At 44.4% G+C, this 20426-nt stretch overlaps 1 protein-coding gene across 1 annotated transcript in view; it reads left to right on the top strand.

Annotated features, from left to right (window-relative positions):
- Nucleotides 1–8332: 8332 nt before the first annotated feature.
- LOC120375087 (interleukin-1 receptor type 1-like) overlaps nucleotides 8333–20426 on the top strand; it is a 28172-nt gene continuing 16078 nt past the window's right edge. Inside the window, exons 1-2 of the mRNA XM_039495747.1 lie at nucleotides 8333–8465; nucleotides 18240–18306. Of these exons, the coding sequence (XP_039351681.1) occupies nucleotides 18246–18306 (61 nt within the window). The 5' untranslated portion in view covers nucleotides 8333–8465; nucleotides 18240–18245. The remainder of the gene's footprint in view (nucleotides 8466–18239; nucleotides 18307–20426) is intronic.

Here is a 20426-nt window from a genome sequence, read left to right as displayed (position 1 = left end):
AACTGTCATTTAAAAATAGAAAGTGGAATAAAGAATCAGATCGAAGAGGTCAGAGTTCAACATGGGACGTGAGAGTGAGGCTCACTGTTTTTGTATGCAAGTATTTAGAACCAGCGTAGGAAGCTTTGCACCTACACCTCTACCCCGATATAACGCCACTCGCTATAACACACATTTGGATATAACGTGGTAAAGCAGCGCTCCGCGGGGGCAGGGCTGCACGCTCTGGTGGATCAAAGCAAGTTCGATATAACACGGTTTCACCTATAATGCGGTAAGATTTTTTGACTCCCCAGGACAGTGTTATATCGAGGTAGAGGTGTATATATACTGGTATTTCCTTTACACTGCTTTGACTAAAAGATTACTACTTAACTACAAGGAGAAGTCTATCTTTACAACTAATAAGGGCCCATGCATTCTACCAGTTTTTGGAGAATAATGTATAGGTTCTCCCCCACTTATATTCTTTGTTTTCTAATGTGGTTATTTAAAAGTTGAACCTATGTAGGAAATAAAGCTTTCTGACCACCCTATAGAAGGAAAAGTCATTCTGTTTGATCCTGCGGTTGGCAGTGCAGCATTACCAACAACCACAGGTGATCTCCCACTCAGCATAAGGCTCAGAGAAACGGTGCTTTCAGACGTGGTCGGAGGTTCTAGAAGACAACTAAAAAATCCCAGGTTCTTCGAGTGCTTGACCATGTTAATTCCATGCTAGGTGCGCACACACCTCATGCACAGTTGCCAGAATTTTTTTTCCCTTAGTGGTGTCCGTCAGGACAGCCCTAGCACCCCCTGGAGCCCTGCGCCTATGCGTCAGTATAAGGGGCGCCACCATCCCCACAGCCTCTCAATTCCTTCTTACCGCCCATGACAGTTGCTGGAACGGCTTCTTGCTTTTGAAAGGCTTTCTTACCCTGGTGGTTTGGACTTGAATTTGTTGTATATAGTTTTAATTAGTTAATAAGTTAGAGTATAGATAGTTGTCCGCATCTCAGAGGGATGATGGCCCAGGTGTTGAGACTGTGCCAAGTTATTATGAATTGCTGTGATTGATATGGATAAAGGTGGCAAGCATGAGTTTGGTATGGCTTGGTATATCTGGACCTACTAGAGGATTCTGGGAGCAGGATTCTCTAAGCATTAGATAAATGGAGTGAAATACTATGGGAGGTGCTGTAATTGCACTGAAATGGTTAAGAGTGGCTCGATCGGCATGTGTGTTTCAACGTCAAACTTTGGAATATCAGCAGGGAAACCAGCCCACAAAGTAAAGAACATGTAAGATCATGCGATCAGTGGGCTTGGTAACATGGCAGACGTGGGTCAGAATGACCCTTTTTGGATAACCTCACGCCAAGAACTTGACTGATTTATGAGAGGGTAAACTATGGATGAGCTTTGATTAGTGTGTCTGCTTTGCAATCTCTTTCAAATTATGAAGAAAACCAGTAATAAATGCCTATGAGGCATATTTCTGGACTGTCATTCCTTTTGAAGAGGTTCGAGACTGTGAGACAGAAGTTGTCAGGGGAATGGAGACCTGGCCTCGTTTAATTTTTTAAAAGCTAGTATCCCATAATACAAACCTACTGAGAATAGAATTTGGAAATGGCTGAGTTTGAAAAGGACTGATTGTGTTGTGATCTACATGTTGTAATATGCTATAGGCCATATAGGTCTCATATAAATGCTTCAGCTGCCAAGACGCAGCTCATGTCCTCATATCAAGCATACGGCAAGGATTTAAGGTTATGAGCAGTCAAGAATTATCTGTGCAAACAAACTTTGTCATGTCCATAAGAGGAAATGGAATGCCTTGGATTATGGTGGCCTGCCCAGAACTGCTCTTCTGGAGTTATGGATGAAAGGCTTGGTAAAGAGACAAAGAGCTAATGACGCAATGGACTGGTTTATAGAAATGGTTGTTTTCTACCGCTGAAGTTGGAGTCAGACACCGACCCAAAATCATGGAAAAGAAGAGGTGTGTAATGTGGGGCTCCCCACACCTTGTGATCAGACTGAGTTTTGACTGGTCATTGGGATTGCCTTTGGATCTTCAGAATCTGGTGTGGTATGAAAGGAGTGTGATTGTGGAGTGAGTGAGGTTTATACTGTAATCAACAAAAATATTTAGAGTATTATATACCAACACTGTGTCCGGTATCTGCCTGCTCCCCTATCCGGTAGGGAGGCCTCTATCAGAGCCTAACATTTGATGGAGAATTGCGAGTGGAGGAGAGATATAAGGAGTGCCGGATTATGAGATGGGGGTCTCAGTGTTGGGGGAGTCTAAAGGGTGACTCCTTATTTGTGAGATTAAAAGTATGCCTGGGGAGATACTGCATGGAGTTTTGGAAACGTGCTACATTAAGAAGTTGAGTGAGTGAGAGTGTGTGGGGAGATGCCGTGTGACGTTATTCAGATAATGTTTAAAAAGAGTAAAGGGGTAGAGGAGGCACCCCAATGGATTAAAGTTAAAGCTTCTATATTAGAGAAGGAGATTATTGCATTTGGGACCTGCCCTTGGATGGAGGGTGCACTGGAACCTGATGTGATAATTGATACATTAGAAAACATGTTTGAGAAGTATGTACAGCTATAGAAGCCTAATGCCAGGAAGAAGCAGACAGTTGTGATATGGTGGTTGCGGCAGGCTATGAAAAAGGTAATTGAATACAAGGGAGAGGCATGTGCAGAGCTACAGACCCTGCAAGAAAGTCTTAAAATTTGCCAGGAAAGTTTAGAGAAGGAAGTATGGCAAGCAGAAGTAATGCAGACTCAGTTGGAACAGCTGGGAAAACAAAATAGAGAATTGGAAAAGAGAAGGATGGAATGGGGACACAAGCAAGGCTCTGTGGCATCAGAGCTGGGAATGGAATAGTGGGGAACAGACTCTGCCAGTGTGTAGAGCTATGAATATGTGTGCTTGGAATTAACCCCAATAAACTTTGCATTGCTGGCACTTTGGATTTCTGGTCTTCTGCTCTCTGTCTGTGTGACAAGAACCAGGGGAGAGGGGGAAGGAAAGGAGGCACTTAAGTCCACTTGTATGAGGTTTAGGGTAAAGGCAGCATTATGGGAGACTGCCAGTAATTTTTAAGTTTGGTGCTATTCCAGTAAAGGCAACTGGAGGATTGTAAATTAGAGTTAGGGGTGGTTAAAGATAACTTGGCACAACAGGGTTTGGAGTGAGAAGCAAAGTTAATAGGCGGCCTTAAGAGACAGAAGCTGCGACTTGGTCTGAGAAGGAAAAAAAAATGTTTTGAAGTGGAAAAAGGGAGACTGAAGTTGCTCAGAAATAATGAAGGTAAAACAAATCGGAATTTGGCCTACAGTATGGGAAGATTTGTTAAAACTTGTATAAAATGCATGGCAGACAGCAATAGAACATCTAGTGCACGGCCGTTGTTACATCGGAGAACTGTAGGGCCATGGAATAGGATACAAATGGACGATATTGATAAGTTGTAGAAAACTTCCAGAGGAAATCAGTATTTTCTGGTGGTTGTGGATTCTTTTGCCGGATGGGTGGAGATGATTCCTACCCAGAACCATACTGCAGAGACAACCGCTAAGAAACTATGGGATGTTGTTTTTAGTAGGTATGGAACTTTGAGTGTAAATTATTTGGCTAATGGACCACATTTTGTGGGGGAAGTAGTGAAAAGCGTATTGAAAGCAGCAGTTACACATTCCTTACCATCCTCAATCATCAGTAAAGAGAATGAATCAAATGATTAAGCAAGCTGTATGAAAGGTGTTACAGGAGACTTGTAAAGATTGGGATGAGAAATTGCCATTGGTGTTTGCGGCAATTCGAAGTAGTGATCAGTTAGGTACAGGGTACCAGCCGTACCAAATTGTCTTTGGAAGGCCTATGAGACTGTGGAGCCCTCTACTGCGTTCAGGAGAAGGAGAAGTAGAGGAAGTATTGGTTACCCAATGGGTTAAAGAGTTACCGACCTGAATTTAAGAATATGGAATTTAGATTAACAGATGCAATTGAGAAAGCAAGAGAATATGTGGACTCACAAGCCACTCAAGATATGAAATTGTGGAAGATAAGGTGATTTATCTGAGGCTGACAGCAAAAGATCATGTCTTGGAATCAAAATGGGTTGGACCATTTTCAATTATGAATAAAATTTCCCCCACTGTAGCAAATTAACCATGGGGAAAAAGGGGAAATGGGTACCCACATCACAATTAAAGTTATGGCACAAAGATTAGATAAACTTTTGGTTTGTTTTACAGAAATAGAAGGGGAATGTCCAACTGCATCGAAGGATATCCCAAACAGATCCTGGATTGGGAGTGTGGATACAGTACTATGACTTTTTTTTATTTGGCTTGCTGCTTATGATAACTTTGCTTTGCATTATTTGTCTGGTGGAAAGATTGTGTTGTGCGAATTGCATTTTAGGAAGAATACCAGAGCTCGAGCGAAGACAGAAGAGTTAAGCAAAGGCTTAACAAAAGCACTTTGGGTGGTATAGTCAGAGGCACTGGACGTTATTCTTATGGAATAACGACATGACCTCAACACAAGAGGAGTGCAAAAGTGGAACCAGAAAAAGGGAAAGCTTGCAGGGAATGAAAATTGATTTTGAAGTAAAAGTTCTAACACTGTCAGCAATGATTCAGGAAAAACAGGGAAGTTGATGGCACCCTGAAAGGTGGGGATATGGCTTCTGTTTTTTATGTTTTGTAAGTATCTGAGGAAGATTAGGGGTACAAGGATATACACATGGGAGCACCTCTAAGATGGAAGTACGGATTAAAAGGGATAATACATTCAACTATCCATGGGACATGATAGAGAAAACGGGACCAAACAAAGACAGATGTGAGGGGAAACCTTTTGAGGGGAAATTTGAAATATGGTGGGAAAATGGTAAGAATTTAACATGGGAATATTTAAAACCAGAGGACTTGGAGAAGCAATTGAGGTATTTTTATATTCTAAAAGGGGATGGCTGGTTGATGTTTAAATTTAAATTGTTATAATGAAAATAACCTGAATATAAGTGCCTTGAACAGCACTTTTTGGAATTGGGATTTAATGTAACTACCTGGGATGTGATTTATGAAAAAGAATTGGTTAATGTCCATGTGGGATGGAATGAGTCAGCGGCTCTCAAAGTGTGGATGTATGATGCTATAGTAAATTCTTCCATAATGGTGAAATTAAGCTGTTGCAGGAAAATCAATAGGAGAATATACTTTTGGGGATATGGTAGGTATTTTGTGTTTCTTAATCAAATACCAGTAAATAAAACTTCACCAAGAATCATGGTGGATGAACTTTCTAATATAGAAGGGGGGGGAAGTAATCGAAGCCCCAGCTATTGTGGACCAAATGATCTGGCTGGAAGAGTCGCGATTAGATGTGAGTGCACAACATTTGGAGTGTACGCCATAAGCCTTGCCTCTTTTACTAGCATGGCAATAACAATGGGGAGATGGAGCTAAAAGAGGTATAGGAGAATATATTGTGGGAGACGTTGGTGCTGGGATGTAGAATTCATTTGATATTGAGATGTTATGAGGGAAAATGTCTTGATTCAGATTTTGGGAGCTAACCAGACGCATGTAATACAAAATTTTGGCACATTATCAGAGCAAGGAATGTAGTGCTCCAGTTAAAACATACAAGCCTTGGAAACTTCTTTAAATGCGAGTTTATTGAGTGTGTCAGAAATTAATAACAAGACTGTTAGCAATATGATGCGTACAGATGCAAACTTATGGGGTACAGTATATAAAGAGGAGGATAGTCAATATACTGAGTAATGGGCAATGGCCCTTTGAATGGTTCAGACTCCCATATATGGAAACAAGAAATTATAGGATGGGGAAAAAAAACCTTGGGTTTAATTGGAATCAAAGGGGTTGGAAGGGTAGGATGCTATCACATAACACTGGAAAAAAATAAAAGCTGCAATGGCCTGGGTGCTGCCAAAGATTATTAATGGAGAATTATGGCAAATAGAAATAAGTGGAAGACATTTGATCCAGGAAGAGGGGGGCTATAAATTGGTGGAATGGATAAAACATTGTAAGCAGTGGGGGCAAAATAAATGTGTGCCCATAGCTAACTTGGTCCTTAGAGGGATGTCATCTAAATCATTCAAGTGGACAATGTATAATACAGTATTTAGCCCCTAATGGCATAAGAGTGTTTGATGTAGGCAATGGGTGAATTTTTGTTGTGACCACTGAAAAATATATATTTTGGGGAGATATTACAGAAAAAGGTCCAATTGAGTCATGCAAATGTAATGTAACAAGTTATTATTGAAGGAATTGTTTATTGGGGACCCTTATTCATAAAAAAGGAAATTGTTTGGGAACCAAAAGATGTGGTCTGGTCCTTTGATTTTAGGGGTACATTGGGAAAAATGGGAGGAATTGGTTGATAAAAGTGGGAAAAAATAAAGCAATATACAAAGGATGTATCTAAATCTGCACAGTTGGGAAAGATAAGTATCTTAATATTAAAATTAGGAAAAGAAGGGGAAGAATTGACAGTTCACCATTGGTACAATGTCTTTAAGGGATGGTCTTCCAGTGCCACGGCCTTCCTGAATGTGGCATTGTATCCTGTTGTTTTATTGTTCATGTTAATGATTCTATTAATCTTTGTCATGCTGTGTTTGTACTGTCAAATAAAATGACAAGGAGTTTTGGAACAGGTAATATATAGCGCTGAGCTGCTTGCAAAATTATAGAAGTGATACAATAATCAATGTTATTAATCATGTATCAAAAGGGGGACTGTTGTGATGCATATGTTATAGGCTACATGGGCCCGTTATAAATGTTGTATGCTTGACATGAGTATGTGAGTTGCGCGCTGGCAGTTGATTTAAGGTCATGAGGATTATCTGTGCAAAACAAACTTTGTAAAAGGAAATGGAATGTCTTGGATTATGGTGGCCTGCCCAGAACTGCTCTTCTGGAGTTATGGATGAAAGGCTTGGTAAAGAGACAAAGACGCAATGGACTGGTCTATAGAAATGGTTGTTTTCTACCGCTGAAGTTGGAGTCAGACACCAACCCAAAATCATGGAAAAGAAGAGGTGTGTAATGTGGGGCTCCCCACACCTTGTGATCGGACTGAGTTTCAACTGGTCATTGGGATTTCCTTCAGATCTTCAGATTCTGGTGTAGTATGAAAGGAGTGTGAATGTAGAGTGAGTGGGGTTTATATTATAATCAATAAAAACATTTAGAGTATTATACCAACACTGTCTGGTATCTGCCTACTTCCAGAGCAGCCACTAATTTTTCCCCATGACTGCTCTAGCCCTGGAGCACTCACTGAGTCGGTGCCTATGCAGTTGGAGGTTACAGGTTGTTGTAATGAAGCATAAATTCAGTGTCCCTATTGTGTTCATAATTTTTTGTGTCTAGTAGAATTATGAATTTAAGCTCCCAGGCTCATCTTTTGAAACTGTTGTGCAGGTTTCCTTTGAGGATAAGGACTGAGATAAGTCAGCTATAGACCAATCGCATTATAAAAAGTGCTCGCTCACAGGCGATGTGGTGTTTTTGTCTTGTCCGTTTCCTGTGTGAGTTCAAGAGCGTAGTGATTGGCTGGTTTCACCCACATAGTTCCTATTGCGGAATTTAGTGCACTGGATGAGGTACGCCACAGGTTGTGATAGGCATGTGTAAGATCCACAAATCTTGAAAGGATGTTGGGGGATGGGGGTTGAGTTGAGCATGGTAGCAGTGGAGATATAGCTACAGATTTTGCATCTGCATTTGTATCTTCGGTGAACACAGCAAGCCCCACATGGCCAGTAGCTGGTGGTCCTGCCCCCTAGGCTTGGGACTTTTAATATAGACTCATAGACATGTAGGACTGGAAGGCACCCCAGTAGGCCATCTAGTCCAGTCCCTTGCACTAACGGCAGGGTAGGGTTAAATATACCTCCCCACCCTTAACCAGACAAGGCCTAATTAGTGGCTGGGGCCAGGTCATGCAGGGCTGAGCAGAGGCTGGCTATAAGGTGACCATATAACTAGTGTGAAAAATTGGGGTGGGGTGGGGGGTTAATAGGCACCTATCTAAGACTAAGCCCCGAATATCTAGATGGTCCCTATAAACTCGGGCCAGCTGCTTCCCCCTGCTGGCTGTGAGTGACCCCAGGCACAGGGACTCTGCCCCACCTGCTGTAGCAAGAGGGGTCTGGCAGGGGGCAATGGGCCCCAGAGAGGACTGATAAAGGCACAGGAGAGACCCCCCCCATCCTCTGGGGCCAGGGACCCGCTCGGGTGCCCCTGCTGCCATCGGGGCTCCTCGGGGGAGGGCACCCAGGGCTGCTGCGCTCCCGGTCCCAGTCCCGGCTCCTTTGCTGCTCGGTTTCTCCGGGGCCGCGGCTGCCGTCCCGGCCCCGCCCGCTTCTCACGCAGGCGGGAGCTGGCAGGAGGCGGCAGCGCCGCGGCGGCAGGTAGGTGCGGGGAGCGGGGGCTCGCCGGGTCCGTCCCCGTGCGGGGAGCGGGGGCTCGCTGGCCGGGGGCCGCGCCCGCAATAGGGGCTGTGAGTGTGTGGGACCCTCCCACCTCCCCGGCCCCCTGGAGCCGGCTTAACACCTCCCCGCCCCGGGGCAGCCCGCCGGGGTTCCCCCGCCCAAGGATGCCTCGGGGCACCTGCCGCGGAAAGGGGGAGGGCGGCTGCGGGGCTCGGCGGCGTCCTGGCGGCTGGCGGGCGGGTCGCAGGGAGCCCGCGCAGCCCCCGACCCCGCCGCAGAAGGCGCTGCCCATACAGGGAGCCAGCAGCAGCCCCCGTCCGCAGCCCCGGGAAGCGGTCGGGACCCGACACCCCCCCCCCCAATGCCGTGTCCCTGGCGGCTGGTCCCGGGAGTCAGGACTGACCGAGAACCCGAACTCAGACCCCAGCCCCACAGAGGGGTCGGTGGCGTGCTCGGTGCGGCCGGAGCCCCACGTGTGGTGGCCGCGTTGCGCAAGCCGCGCTTGAGTAACAACCACCTCAGGCACAGCTGCTCTTTGCGTGAGGCGGGTTTTTAAAGTGGGGGTTGTTACTGCCCATTAGATCCGCGTTCGGAAAAACCGAGCAAGAAAAGGATCCTCGCTTAGTTGGGAACCCAACCTCTGAAACTGGAGCTTCCGTTGAGAATGAATGCAAACCGAGCTTCGGTTTTTCAACCTAGTTTCCATCCTAATAGATAAAACTAAAAATACTTAAAGCAGCCCAGGATTAATTTCTGAATGCAGTGTAGTTGTAGCTGTGTCAGTCCCAGGATATTAGAGAGACAGGATGGGTGAGGCCATCTCTTTTATTGGACCAACTGCTGTGTCTCTCACCAACAGAAAGTTGATCCAATAAAAGATATTCCCTCATCCACCTTGTCTCACGTTATTCTGCGACTGCCACTGAACCAGTCCAATTAGCATCACAAAACTGGGGGTACTGGTTTCCTGATAGAAAAGTTAGGTCATCCAGAGTGTGCTATAAAATCTACATTTGAATATCTTGTATTTAAAAGAGGACTTTTATATGGGAAGAAGGGGCAGAGAGGAAGCCTAAGTATTGTCTCTTTTGGATGGTATGGGTATGAGAATGGAGTCACAATATTGGGTCCAGTACTTTTTTGACCAGGCAACATTTTTCTCTGCAAATAACAGAGTGATTATTTTAATTACTCTTTTTACTATGCATGAATTTCTGAGAGAAATTGTACACATAAGGACCCTTTACTCTGCCTTGGCTTTGTGGTCTGGAAGATGATCTGGGACTGTAGTTCTCAAACTTTTGTACCAGTGACTCCTTTCACACAGCAAGCCTCTGAATGCAACCCCGTCCCCTTATAAATTAAAAACACTTTTTAATGAATTTAACACCATTTTAAATGCTGGAGGCAAAGCAGGTTTTGGGGTGGAGGCTGACAGCTCGCAACCCCCCATGTAATAACCTCGTGACCCCCTGAGGGGTCCAAACCCCCAGTTTGAGAACCCCTGATCTGGGAGAACAGTATCCACAATCACTGTATGCTCTCTTGAGCATGCATCACAGAGCTGACTCCAATTAAAATGTGTAGAGATTGAACCTGCAACTCAGTTACGTTCTTCTTACAACTCCGAGAAATTACTTTCTTATTCATATGTTTTTTAATTATATGCAAATACTTCTGGTTGGGACTTTCAAGAAATAATGCTGCTGCTTTGTAGTTATCCACTTGGGTTCTGAAGGGTTTTCATCTTACTCACAGAAAAATACTTAATACAACTGCATGCCCATGGCTGGACTCCTATGATGTCAGCTGATCTTTGTGCATGAGGGTCCACCCCTTCAGATAAAGTTTCAGGATCGGGGTCTAAATCTTCAGTATCAGTTAAATGTACAAACACTGGTCGGGTGATCCTTCCCTGGAAGGAATGCCTCTGCTTGCAAAGACTTTAATCGGATTGTAGAGCAATTCTCTTTTGATCAGAAGTGAGAAAATTAAGAGGCGTGAATTCCTAAGTGATGCCTAAAGGGATTCAGAATACTTTGCAGTTTATAAAAATTGTTAAAAATACATTTTCCTTTTTCCTGGTACAAAATACAAATTGATTTATTTAAAAGGAAAAATGCGATATTTTGCCTGCCTATGTGTTGTTCCTTTCACATTGGAGAAACAGGATTCACTCATATTTTACAATTTTGATCCATTTGTCTGGTCAGAGGGCATTCAAAACTTTCCTAGAAAGAAAGCTATTAGTATGCAAAGTTCATCCTACATGCATTGAAGGCTACAGTTCTTTAAAGATTAGGTGAGACTAATTCTAGTGTTTTAACCGGGTATATCAATATTCAGAGGAATAAAGAGGAAATAAGATGGGGAGCCAGCACTGGGGAATAGTGGGGAATGAGAGCAGTGCAGTTTTGCTCGTATGGGGAATCTGATAGGAGGAGGAACATTTAATACTTGATCCTGCACCACTGGAATCAATTGGAGTTTTTTCACTGACCTCAGTGAGTGCAGGTTTAGGCCCTTAAAGCAGGGGCCCAACTCAGCACACTGAGCAGCAACTTACATTCACAGTTGTGGCAGTGATGAGCTGCCAAAATATTAACAACCGGTTCCCTCCCCCTCACCCCACGAGGGGGGTCATTCCCCCCCCACCCCCACAGGACTCCTGCCCCATACAACCCCCCATGTTCCTTGACGGCTCCCCGGGACCCTGCCCCATCCACCCCCTTCCCTGTCCCCTGACTGCCCCCTGCTGCCCCATCCAACCCCTCCTCTCATTCCTGGTGGCTCCCCGGGACCTCTGCCCCATCCAATCACCCCTTCTCTCTGTCCCCTGACTGCCCCTGGAACTCCTGCCCCTGACTGCCCCCCACAGGCCCATCCAACCCCGGCTCCGTCCTGACAGCCCCCCCGGGACCCTTGCCCCCATTCAGTCCCCCTGTTCCCTGCCCTCTGAGTGCCCTGACACTAATCCACCCCCCCAACTCCCCTGCCCTCTTCCAACACCTGCTCCCTGCCCCCTTACCATGCTGCCTGGAGGTGGGGGCCGGGCTGGGCCGCTCGGCCAGGGTTGGGATTGGAGCCGCTCGGGTGGAGTCAGGGCGCCCAGCTGGCCAGGACTGGGGCTGGGCTGGAGCTGTGCCTCCTGGCTGGCCGGGCCCGGGGGCCAAGCTGGAGCTGCGCCGCCCGTCCGGCCGAGGTCGGGGTCAAGCCAGAGCCGCGCCGGTTGGGGGCGGGCCCGGGCTCAGGGGCCGGGCCAGAGCCGTGCCACCTGGCCAGCTGAGGTCTGGGTCGAGCCAGAGCCGCGCTTGTTGGGGCTGGGCCTGGGCTCAGGGGCCGGGCCGGAGCCGCGCCACCTGGCCAGCCGAGATCGGGACTGGGCCGGAGCCACGCTGCCCGGCCGGCCAAGGTCGAGATCGGGCCAGACACACGCTGGCCAGGGTCAGGCCCGGGCCGGAGGCGCACCGCCCGAGTAAGGGGTCGGGGCCAGGCTGGAGCCATGCGGTGCCTGGAGCCCTCCTCGCGCCCCCGCCCCCCTTCCCCAGCTCACCTGCGAGAAGCCGCTGCTTCCTTCTCAGCCCTCCCAGGCTTCCTGCGCGAACAGCTGATTCGTGGGAAGCCGGGGAGGGGGAGGAGGCAGAGGCAGAGTGAGGTGAGCTGGGGCCGGGGGAAGGGCAGGGAGCTACTGGAGCTTTTGTTAAATTTAAAAGCCCTTTCCGAACCAGTTATCCCTCACGGGACAACCAGTTCTAAAAGGGCTTCTAAATTTAACAACCCGTTCTCACGAACCGGTGGGAACCGGCTCCAGCTCACCACTGAATTGTGGATGGTTCTCCTCTCCCTACTGACCGTAAGGAGAGAGGGGACCTGCTTTAAGTTGTTTTGTGCCTGTGTGTGGGAGGGATGCCCCAGTATTTTCCCCAGGAATTGAAATGGGGGCAGGGGAGTGTTGGAATATTCAAGGGGTGAGGACCAATGAGGGTTGAGACTGTGAGGATGAAGGTGGGCCGTATGGCACCATAGTAAAAACTGAAAAATGTTTCACAACCATTTTATTAGATTTAACTCATTTTAAAATCATCACAAAAATTAAAGCTGGCTACTCAAGCCTACTGTGAAGCACTACATCTACATCCTTCTTGGTTTCTTGTAAATTTGCACTCTTTGGTGTCTTCATGTATGTCCGTTACTTCCAATCCTTCATGATATGTTCATGATCAGGCAGAAGGCGACTTCTTTCAGAACACAAAATTCTATTTAATGAGGAAGAAGAATGCTCAACTGTAGCTGTTGTGACAGGGAGTAGCAAGAGATGAATTCCTACTTCTTTCATCCCAGGAAACAGCACAAAGATTGGGTCGAGCCACTAGTGATAAAAAAGTTGAAATTAAATCTTCTTTCGTTCATTGTATTATATTCCACTTTGTGTTCAAAATTCTCTATTCTGTCCTGATCACATAGCAGCCCTATTGTAGGTAGTGCCTCACTTCACTCAACTGTAGGTTTTATAAGACAGGCATCTGTAAAAGCTACGTGGAGGTTGAGTAGAATCCAGAAATCGTTATTGTAGATTTGTAAGATTTGTAAGAATCAAGTCTGTGTACTTTTTCAGCTGGCTTAACAAACATTTCTTGTCCTCACTTAAGGAGTCAATATAAGTACCTTCATTAGTCAACTTCTGGACTGAAGTCTTTGCTTCTTCCAGTACATTTTCAATGGATATCTCTGATTGATCCAAGGGTAGACAAAGATTTACTACTGTTGTAGCAGACACCTGGATGACACTGTTGAATGACCCAAGTGGTTTCGCCAGTAAACTTACAAGAGAGAATGGCAATTGTCTTCTCTGAACTTAGTAACAAAAGTAGTCCACCAGCCTCACTACTTTAGATCTGTCCTATCTGGGTGGATATCTGGGTGAATACTTTCCAAAGCCAGTAATAACGGTTGCAGTAATTTTAAGACAACACCCATGAATCACTCATGAGAAAGCCAGCAGGTTTTCCAAGGTTGGACTAATCTGAACTTCAATCGCAGTGCATCTTCTATTTGTTTCCAAGATGTTCAATCCTTTTGGACTCTTGCTGGAAAAAAAAGAGTATAACAGAGCCATTACATTTATGGCTTTTTAATGTATTTTGAAGTTTCTGCAGCTTGTACTAGTGCTAGCTGGAGTAGGTGGCCTCTGCAGTGTGTATAGGAGAGATTAGGGTTACACTTTTCTCTGAGCAAAGCTCGTACTCCACTATGTCTTCTAGAGAAGTTTGTAGCTCCATCAAATGCATAAGCAGCCATCTGTTTGGGGTTCAATTTATAAGGATTTAACTCTTCTAAGATATCGCAGATGCAGCTGATGTGTCTTATAACTTGAACATGTAGAATGCATCTATTGGCCTACCACAGACATCAAGATAACATACACAATGACTTAATACTTGATGCCTATTTGCATTGGTGCATTCATCAGCCATGTAGGCACATATTTTGAATATGGTGAGAGAGTTCTTCACTTTTTCAACTGCTGAGTCTTTCACTGTTGCACTGCATGCTTCTAGAGAGTCAGCTGAGTTTTTTCAGAAAGATAGCGAGCATTTGCTAATCTTGTTCCAAACCAGTGTCCAACTTCAGGATTAACAAGTGGCAATGCATTTAGCATTGGCCTCCAGTTTGTAGTATGTGTGGTATCTGTTGCTTAAATAGAAAGTATGATGCAAAAGCCATGTTGGTTCACATAAACCGAGTTGTGTCTCCAGCATTCTTAACAGCCTCATTAAGTTCTTCTAAAATTGGCTTTGACAGTGACTGGCTTATAAGACTTTCTGCATGTTGATGCAGTCCAGAGTCATGGGGTTTTGCAGCCTTTTCATATAGGTTGTCAGAATTGGCTTAGCTGATCAGTCTGGCAAACCAAGCTCCTCCACTTTTACTATATAAATCCATGATATGCCCAAATCTTGAATACTATGTGCAGTTCTGGTTACCCCATCTCAAAAAAGATATATTGGAATTGGAAAAGGTAAAGGGAAGGGCAACAAAAATGATTAGCAGTATGGAACAGATTCCATATGAGGAGAGATTAAAAAGACTGGGACTTTTCAGCTTGGAAAAGAGACGACTAAGAGGGGATATGATAGAGGCTTATAAAATCTTGACTGGTGTAGAGAAAATGAATAAGGAAGTGTTATTTACCCTTTCACTTAACACAAGAACCAGGGGTCACCCAATGAAATTAATAGGCAGTAGATTTAAAACAAACAAAAGCCAGTATTTCTTCACACAATGCACAGTCACCCGTGGAACTTTTTGCCAGGGATGTTGTGAAGGCCAAAATAATAACAGGGTTCAAAAAAGAACTAGATAAGTTCATGGAGGTTAGCTCCATCAGTGGCTATTAGCCAGGATGGCAGGGATGCAACACCATGCACTGAGTGTCCCTAGCCTCTGTTCATCAGAAGCTGGGAGTGGATGATGGGATGGATCACTCAATGATTTCCTGTTCTATTCATTCCGTCTGAAGCACCTGGAATAGTCGCTGTTGGAAGACAGGATACTGGGATAGAGGACCATTGGTCTGATCCAATATGGCCGTTCTTAAATAAAAAAGAATTATAATAATAAAAAAGTTTAGTACAGAAACTCTCCAAGATAATGATCTCTTGAGATAGTGATGATGTGAGATAATGACCTTGGCAAATAATGCATTTTAAAAATCTTGGCCTACTAGGAAACATATATTTATGTAAGTTTCCCGTCACAAATCTAGCATTCTGGAGTGAAGTCACTAAAGCATAGTCCAATGCTCTGTCTGCTGTTGTTTCTTGCGCCTCCGTTAACTCTGCCGCTCCATCCCCAATGGCCCTGCACTGTCACCTTCTGCTGCCACCTGCCACTGTGACCTCTGCAAGTCGGTCTGTCGAGGTTCCACCCACTGCTCAGTGATTTCAGCTCTCAGTGGGGGAAACCTCACTGCTAGTGCAGGCTGGGCTGTCTCTTCCACAGAAACAGTGTCCCACAGCAGGTCTGAGCACTTAGACCCGATTATGAGTGATTTCAGCTCTAGTGGTCACTTAACAAACCAAAAGACTCTCTATGAAGTCTAATCAGTCCTCTCTCTCTAAACAGGAGAGAGGGACAGGTCAAATAGTGCCTGTGACTCTTAGGCAGAGCCCACACCACCAAGCAAAACACCTGTGTGCCCCCACCCCCTTCACTAGGATGTGGCATCCAAACCTCCTGCTTAGGGAGTGCAGTTCAGTTGAGAGTAACCAGTGTTTAATTTGTAATGAAAGAGGTGCTGGGGCTCAAGCAAGTTTGTTACTTTCATAACTGATGTGACAAACCCAGAGGTCCCAGGGCTATGAACCGCCGAGCCTAGAAATGCCGAGGCTCAGCCCTGGCAAGCCCTAGCACAAATTAAGCACTGAGGGAGACCCGCCCCCTCCTTGTGCAGTCAGGCTAAGTACAGTTTTGCTGCCCTTTACTCATACAATAAGGATAACAACATTTCATGACCCTCCACATTTAATACTTAAGTGATTTGTAACCCGACACCAGCCAAAATTGATCACGTGGGTAGCACAACTCTGTCTGCTGGATACCTAGGCAGAGTAGGTGTGTTCATATAAATACAGTCAGGTCCTGAAACCTTTCCACCCACCACTGGCTCATCACTAGCTATCAGGGGAAAGCTCATTCAGACCTTATAAAGTATAGTTTGAAATTATTAGGTAGGCCAATATAGCTGAAACATAGTGCCAACATTGTCATAAATAACAGCTGTATGAGGAAGCTAGTCTTTGTTCATACTTTTCAAAATTATGCTTTCTCAGATACAAGTATTTTCTCATATACTCTCTATGCTTTTAAAGTGTGTATTAATATTGCAATTTCATTTCAATTTCAATTCAGATTTCCAACCAACAACTAAATTGGCAGTACTGCATGTAACGAGGGGCGGTGTTGGGGAAATTCAGGGGGCTGTACACACACGCACCCCGGGCGCATCTAGGGAAAACCCTGGGATGCCCTGTTTAGAGGTCTCCCACACTGAAGCAGGGGCGGCTTTAGGAATTTGGCCGCCCCAAGCAGTCATGCCTGCGGGAGGTGCACCGGAGCCGCGGGACCAGCGGACCTCCCGCCGGCATGACTGCGGAGGGTCCGCTGGTCCCGCGGCTCCAGTGGACCTCCCGCAGCTGTTGAGGGTTCGCTGGTCCCGCGGCTCCGGTGAAGCATCCGCAGGCATGCCTGCGGGAGGTCCACCCGAGCCGCGGGACCAGCGAACTGTCTGCAGTCATGCCTGCGGGAGGTCAACTGGAGCCGCGGCTCCGGTAGACCTCCCGCAGGCATGACTGCGGAAGGTCCGCCGGACCCGCCTGCCACCCTGCCGGCAAAATGCCGCCCCAAGCGCGCGCTTGGCGCGCTGGGGTCTGGAGCCGGCCCTGCACTGAAGGAAGCTTAGGTGGCTCGAAAGAGCAGTTTGGAGAGGAGAGGCAGCATGCAGGGAATTGCACTGGAGATTTGGCCAGAGAACAGCAGGAAACCAGCATTCTGTTTCTCAATGTTTCATTTATGGCAGCACCCCAACAGTAAGACTATCTGGTACTAAGTACAGATAAGACAGCTGGAGGCTAACATATCTGGTATTAAAAATCTACTCAAACCTGTGCAAAAAGTTATAAAGGGGAAAATGGCAGAAAATAACTGGAGGCCAGAAATAATCCCATTCTTTGATATAATGTTCTCTTTCCATCAAAATATTTTCATTTTTTAAAGTGACACCAAGGTGTTATGCTAAGTTAAGCGTTGTTACTTATGTACTGAATTCAATGAGAAAATGTCAGGTTTCATCACTATAGTGAATTCATCACTATAATTCATCACTATAATTTCAGGAAGTTTCTGAAATTCCACCCAGAAATGTTTGTCTTTACTTTTTAATGCTCAGCATACTCTTTGTGCTCAACATTCTTGCAGCCATTCACCCTTTCTCATAGCTAAGCAAGACTGGTCCTGTTTGATCCTTGGAAGGGAAACATATAAGGAGGAGTTTAAAAAGTAAAAGGCAAGCAGGTATTGCAAGATGTAATGCTGTTGACTCAGTACACGGCGTTCTTCTGAGCTCATTTCACAATATTGTATAAGGGGTACTGCTCAGCTGGAAGTGCCATCTTCAGCCTGAGATGTGAACCAGTGATCATCTAAAGATCCTGTGGCCCTTTTCACAAAAATAGGATGGTTAACCTTCATGTCCTGCTCCAATTGCAGTTTTTAGGTAATTATATTCTTCCTAGCTAAAATCCCTCTGTTTCAATTGAAAAAGTTACTCTTCGCCCCTCTCCCGCCCCTTAATAGAAAACAAGTGCTGTATAGATTGACTGGTGCAGAATGGTCCCATTATTCCATCGCGGAGATGGGTGCATTTCACTAGTGCACAATGGTTTTCCACCTTTTTTCATTTGTGGATCCCTAAAAAATTTCTAATGGAGGTGCGGACCCCTTTGGAAATCTTAGACAGTCTGCAGATCCCCAGGGTCCGTGGACCACGCGTTGAAAACCCCTGCACTACTGGGTAGGTGATTCCCTCCAATGTACTGCAAATTTATATAGTGTGTTGAGAGCCTTCTAGAAGAAAAATACTATATACATTTAAATAATGTGTGGAGTGTACATTAATATAAACTATTGAAATTCAGCTTTGAAGTGTTTTTTGAAAGCCATTATTGAGGTCTTTCTTTTTTTCACCCTATCTAGTGAAACATGACATCAACGACATTGTTTTTGTGCAGTATAACAGTATTTCTTTATTCACTCAAGGGAGGTAAGTTAATCAGTGAATCCTTAAGGATTTGTTCCAAAATTGGTTCTTTCACAGACATTACAGTAATTTTCTTCGAGACTATCTGTTTCCAAATATATGTACATCTAAAGATAAGCAATCTTAAAAATAGTGCTGTGCTTAGGGGATGCAATTGTTTCCATTGCAGTAGAACATAACAGTAGAAGTCTTTGAAGCAGAGTGTAATATGCAGCATTCTGGCATATTGAATGTCTTATTGAACAACTTTTGGGGCTTAGCTTTGCTGAATGTGTTCACATTATAATGAAACATACACATGGTCATAAATTTGAAGATATCAACTTTGTAACCAGTTAATCACTTTACTTAGTTATGATAACCTACTTTTCGTAATAGATATAGCTCTGAATTGCATCCATCTTGCTCTGTCCTTCAGTCATGGGCTAATGATCCAGATCTTCTGCTGCTCTCTCTCTTTCTCTCTCTCTATAAATTTCTAATAGATCTGGTCTGAATAAGATGCTATTGGGGACAGACAGTTATTGCATTTTCATAGAATGTTACTAATGCAAAATGTGCACATTTAATGAAAATAAGAAATAATATATGAATTGCTAGCGTGATCTCCATATATCCTGGTTAATGCCTTGCTTCCTTATCATATATACCAGCACAAATAAATTACTATAATGCAATAACCTAAAATGCTTCTTCACTTGATCTAATAGGTGGAACTTGAATTTAGATGTTTGGGGTGGGAGAAATATCTGGTTTTCCCTAACTGTGTTTTTTAATATAATATAGTTGAGGCTAAAAAAAAAAGTATAGATGAGGTGCAGTATGAAAAATTATCTTAAACATATCCAGTAATACAAGAAATTTTGACTTTGCCTCTACAGTTAGAAAAAATAGCTTATTTGTATTAGCATATCATTTACACAATAATATGCCATATTGTCCATTGTTATTTGATCATGTAACAGTAGTAATAATATCATAGTGATAATGCTACATAATAGCATATAATGCCTTTATATTCTGAAGGATCCTATATTGCTTTTCAGGCTAAGGACCAAATCCTCCTATCCAAAAAGCTTGCAGCAGGACACAGTCTGATTAAAAGAAAAATGCCATGAATTTTCATTCATGGAGTTTCTAACAGATCATTCTGGTGAAGATGGGTTTTATGTCTGTGGACAGAGGAGCTGTGTGGCTCACTAGTCCAGTGGATGTCCTAACTTCTGTATGAAAATTTTGTGGCTAGTAGGCCATTAGTGTGGAGGGGCTGATCATGTGGGATATCCTCTGGCTGCTCTCTTCCATGGCAATAGGTACTCCTGTTGGCCTCCCTGCCTATGCATCTTATAATTCTTACCTGTGCCATGAAAATGCTAGATAGCACAGAGTGAGCTTCCTAGAAATTGATATTGGGTGTTCATAAAATATGTCGCTGTTTCGGATACCGCTTAGGGTTTGGTGGCAGAAAGGAGCCTATTCCAGTACCCTTTATGTTCTTTATAGCCAGATCAGGTCAATATTTGCATGTGTTTCATACCCTCCACATTTAAAAGGGGAGGGATTGCTTTAGCTTGATAGGTACAGAAATGACTTCACCCACCACTAAAATACAGCCCTTTGTCACAGGTTGTAGCAACAGTGTAACAGCACACAGTACTACAGAAAAAATGTGTTGAAATAGAGCATGAGGAAGAAAACCATAATCCAACGGAAACAAAAGGAATTTTAGATGAGCAACATGTAGTGATTGAGTCTGAAATAGACCATGACACCAGAGCTGACACCAAAGGTTCATAGGGTGGGATTTTTAAAAAATGCTCACTGCTAGGCTAATTCTGCTCCCACTGAAACCCACTGAGTTCAGTGGGAGCAGAATTAGGTCAATATTGAGTGCTTTGAAAAATTATACTCTTTATGCTCATGAGAAGGGTGGCTGAGTGGAAACCCCTTGATATTTGTACAATTTATACTTTAATCTTCAAAATTCCATTAACTAGATGCTTTTACATACAGAAAGATGGGAACATGCATTATTCTCTATTGATGGCTTATTTCAGATGAAGAAGCTAAGTTAAGAAACAGAGTAAGAACAAATAATAAGTCTATGTGTGTGTGTGTCAGAG

The sequence above is a fragment of the Mauremys reevesii genome, linkage group 1 (genome assembly GCF_016161935.1).
Source record: "Mauremys reevesii isolate NIE-2019 linkage group 1, ASM1616193v1, whole genome shotgun sequence".
NCBI lineage: Eukaryota > Metazoa > Chordata > Testudines > Geoemydidae > Mauremys > Mauremys reevesii.
The sequence above is the reverse complement of the archived record's forward strand: the minus strand, read 5'-3'. Positions and strand labels throughout refer to the sequence as shown.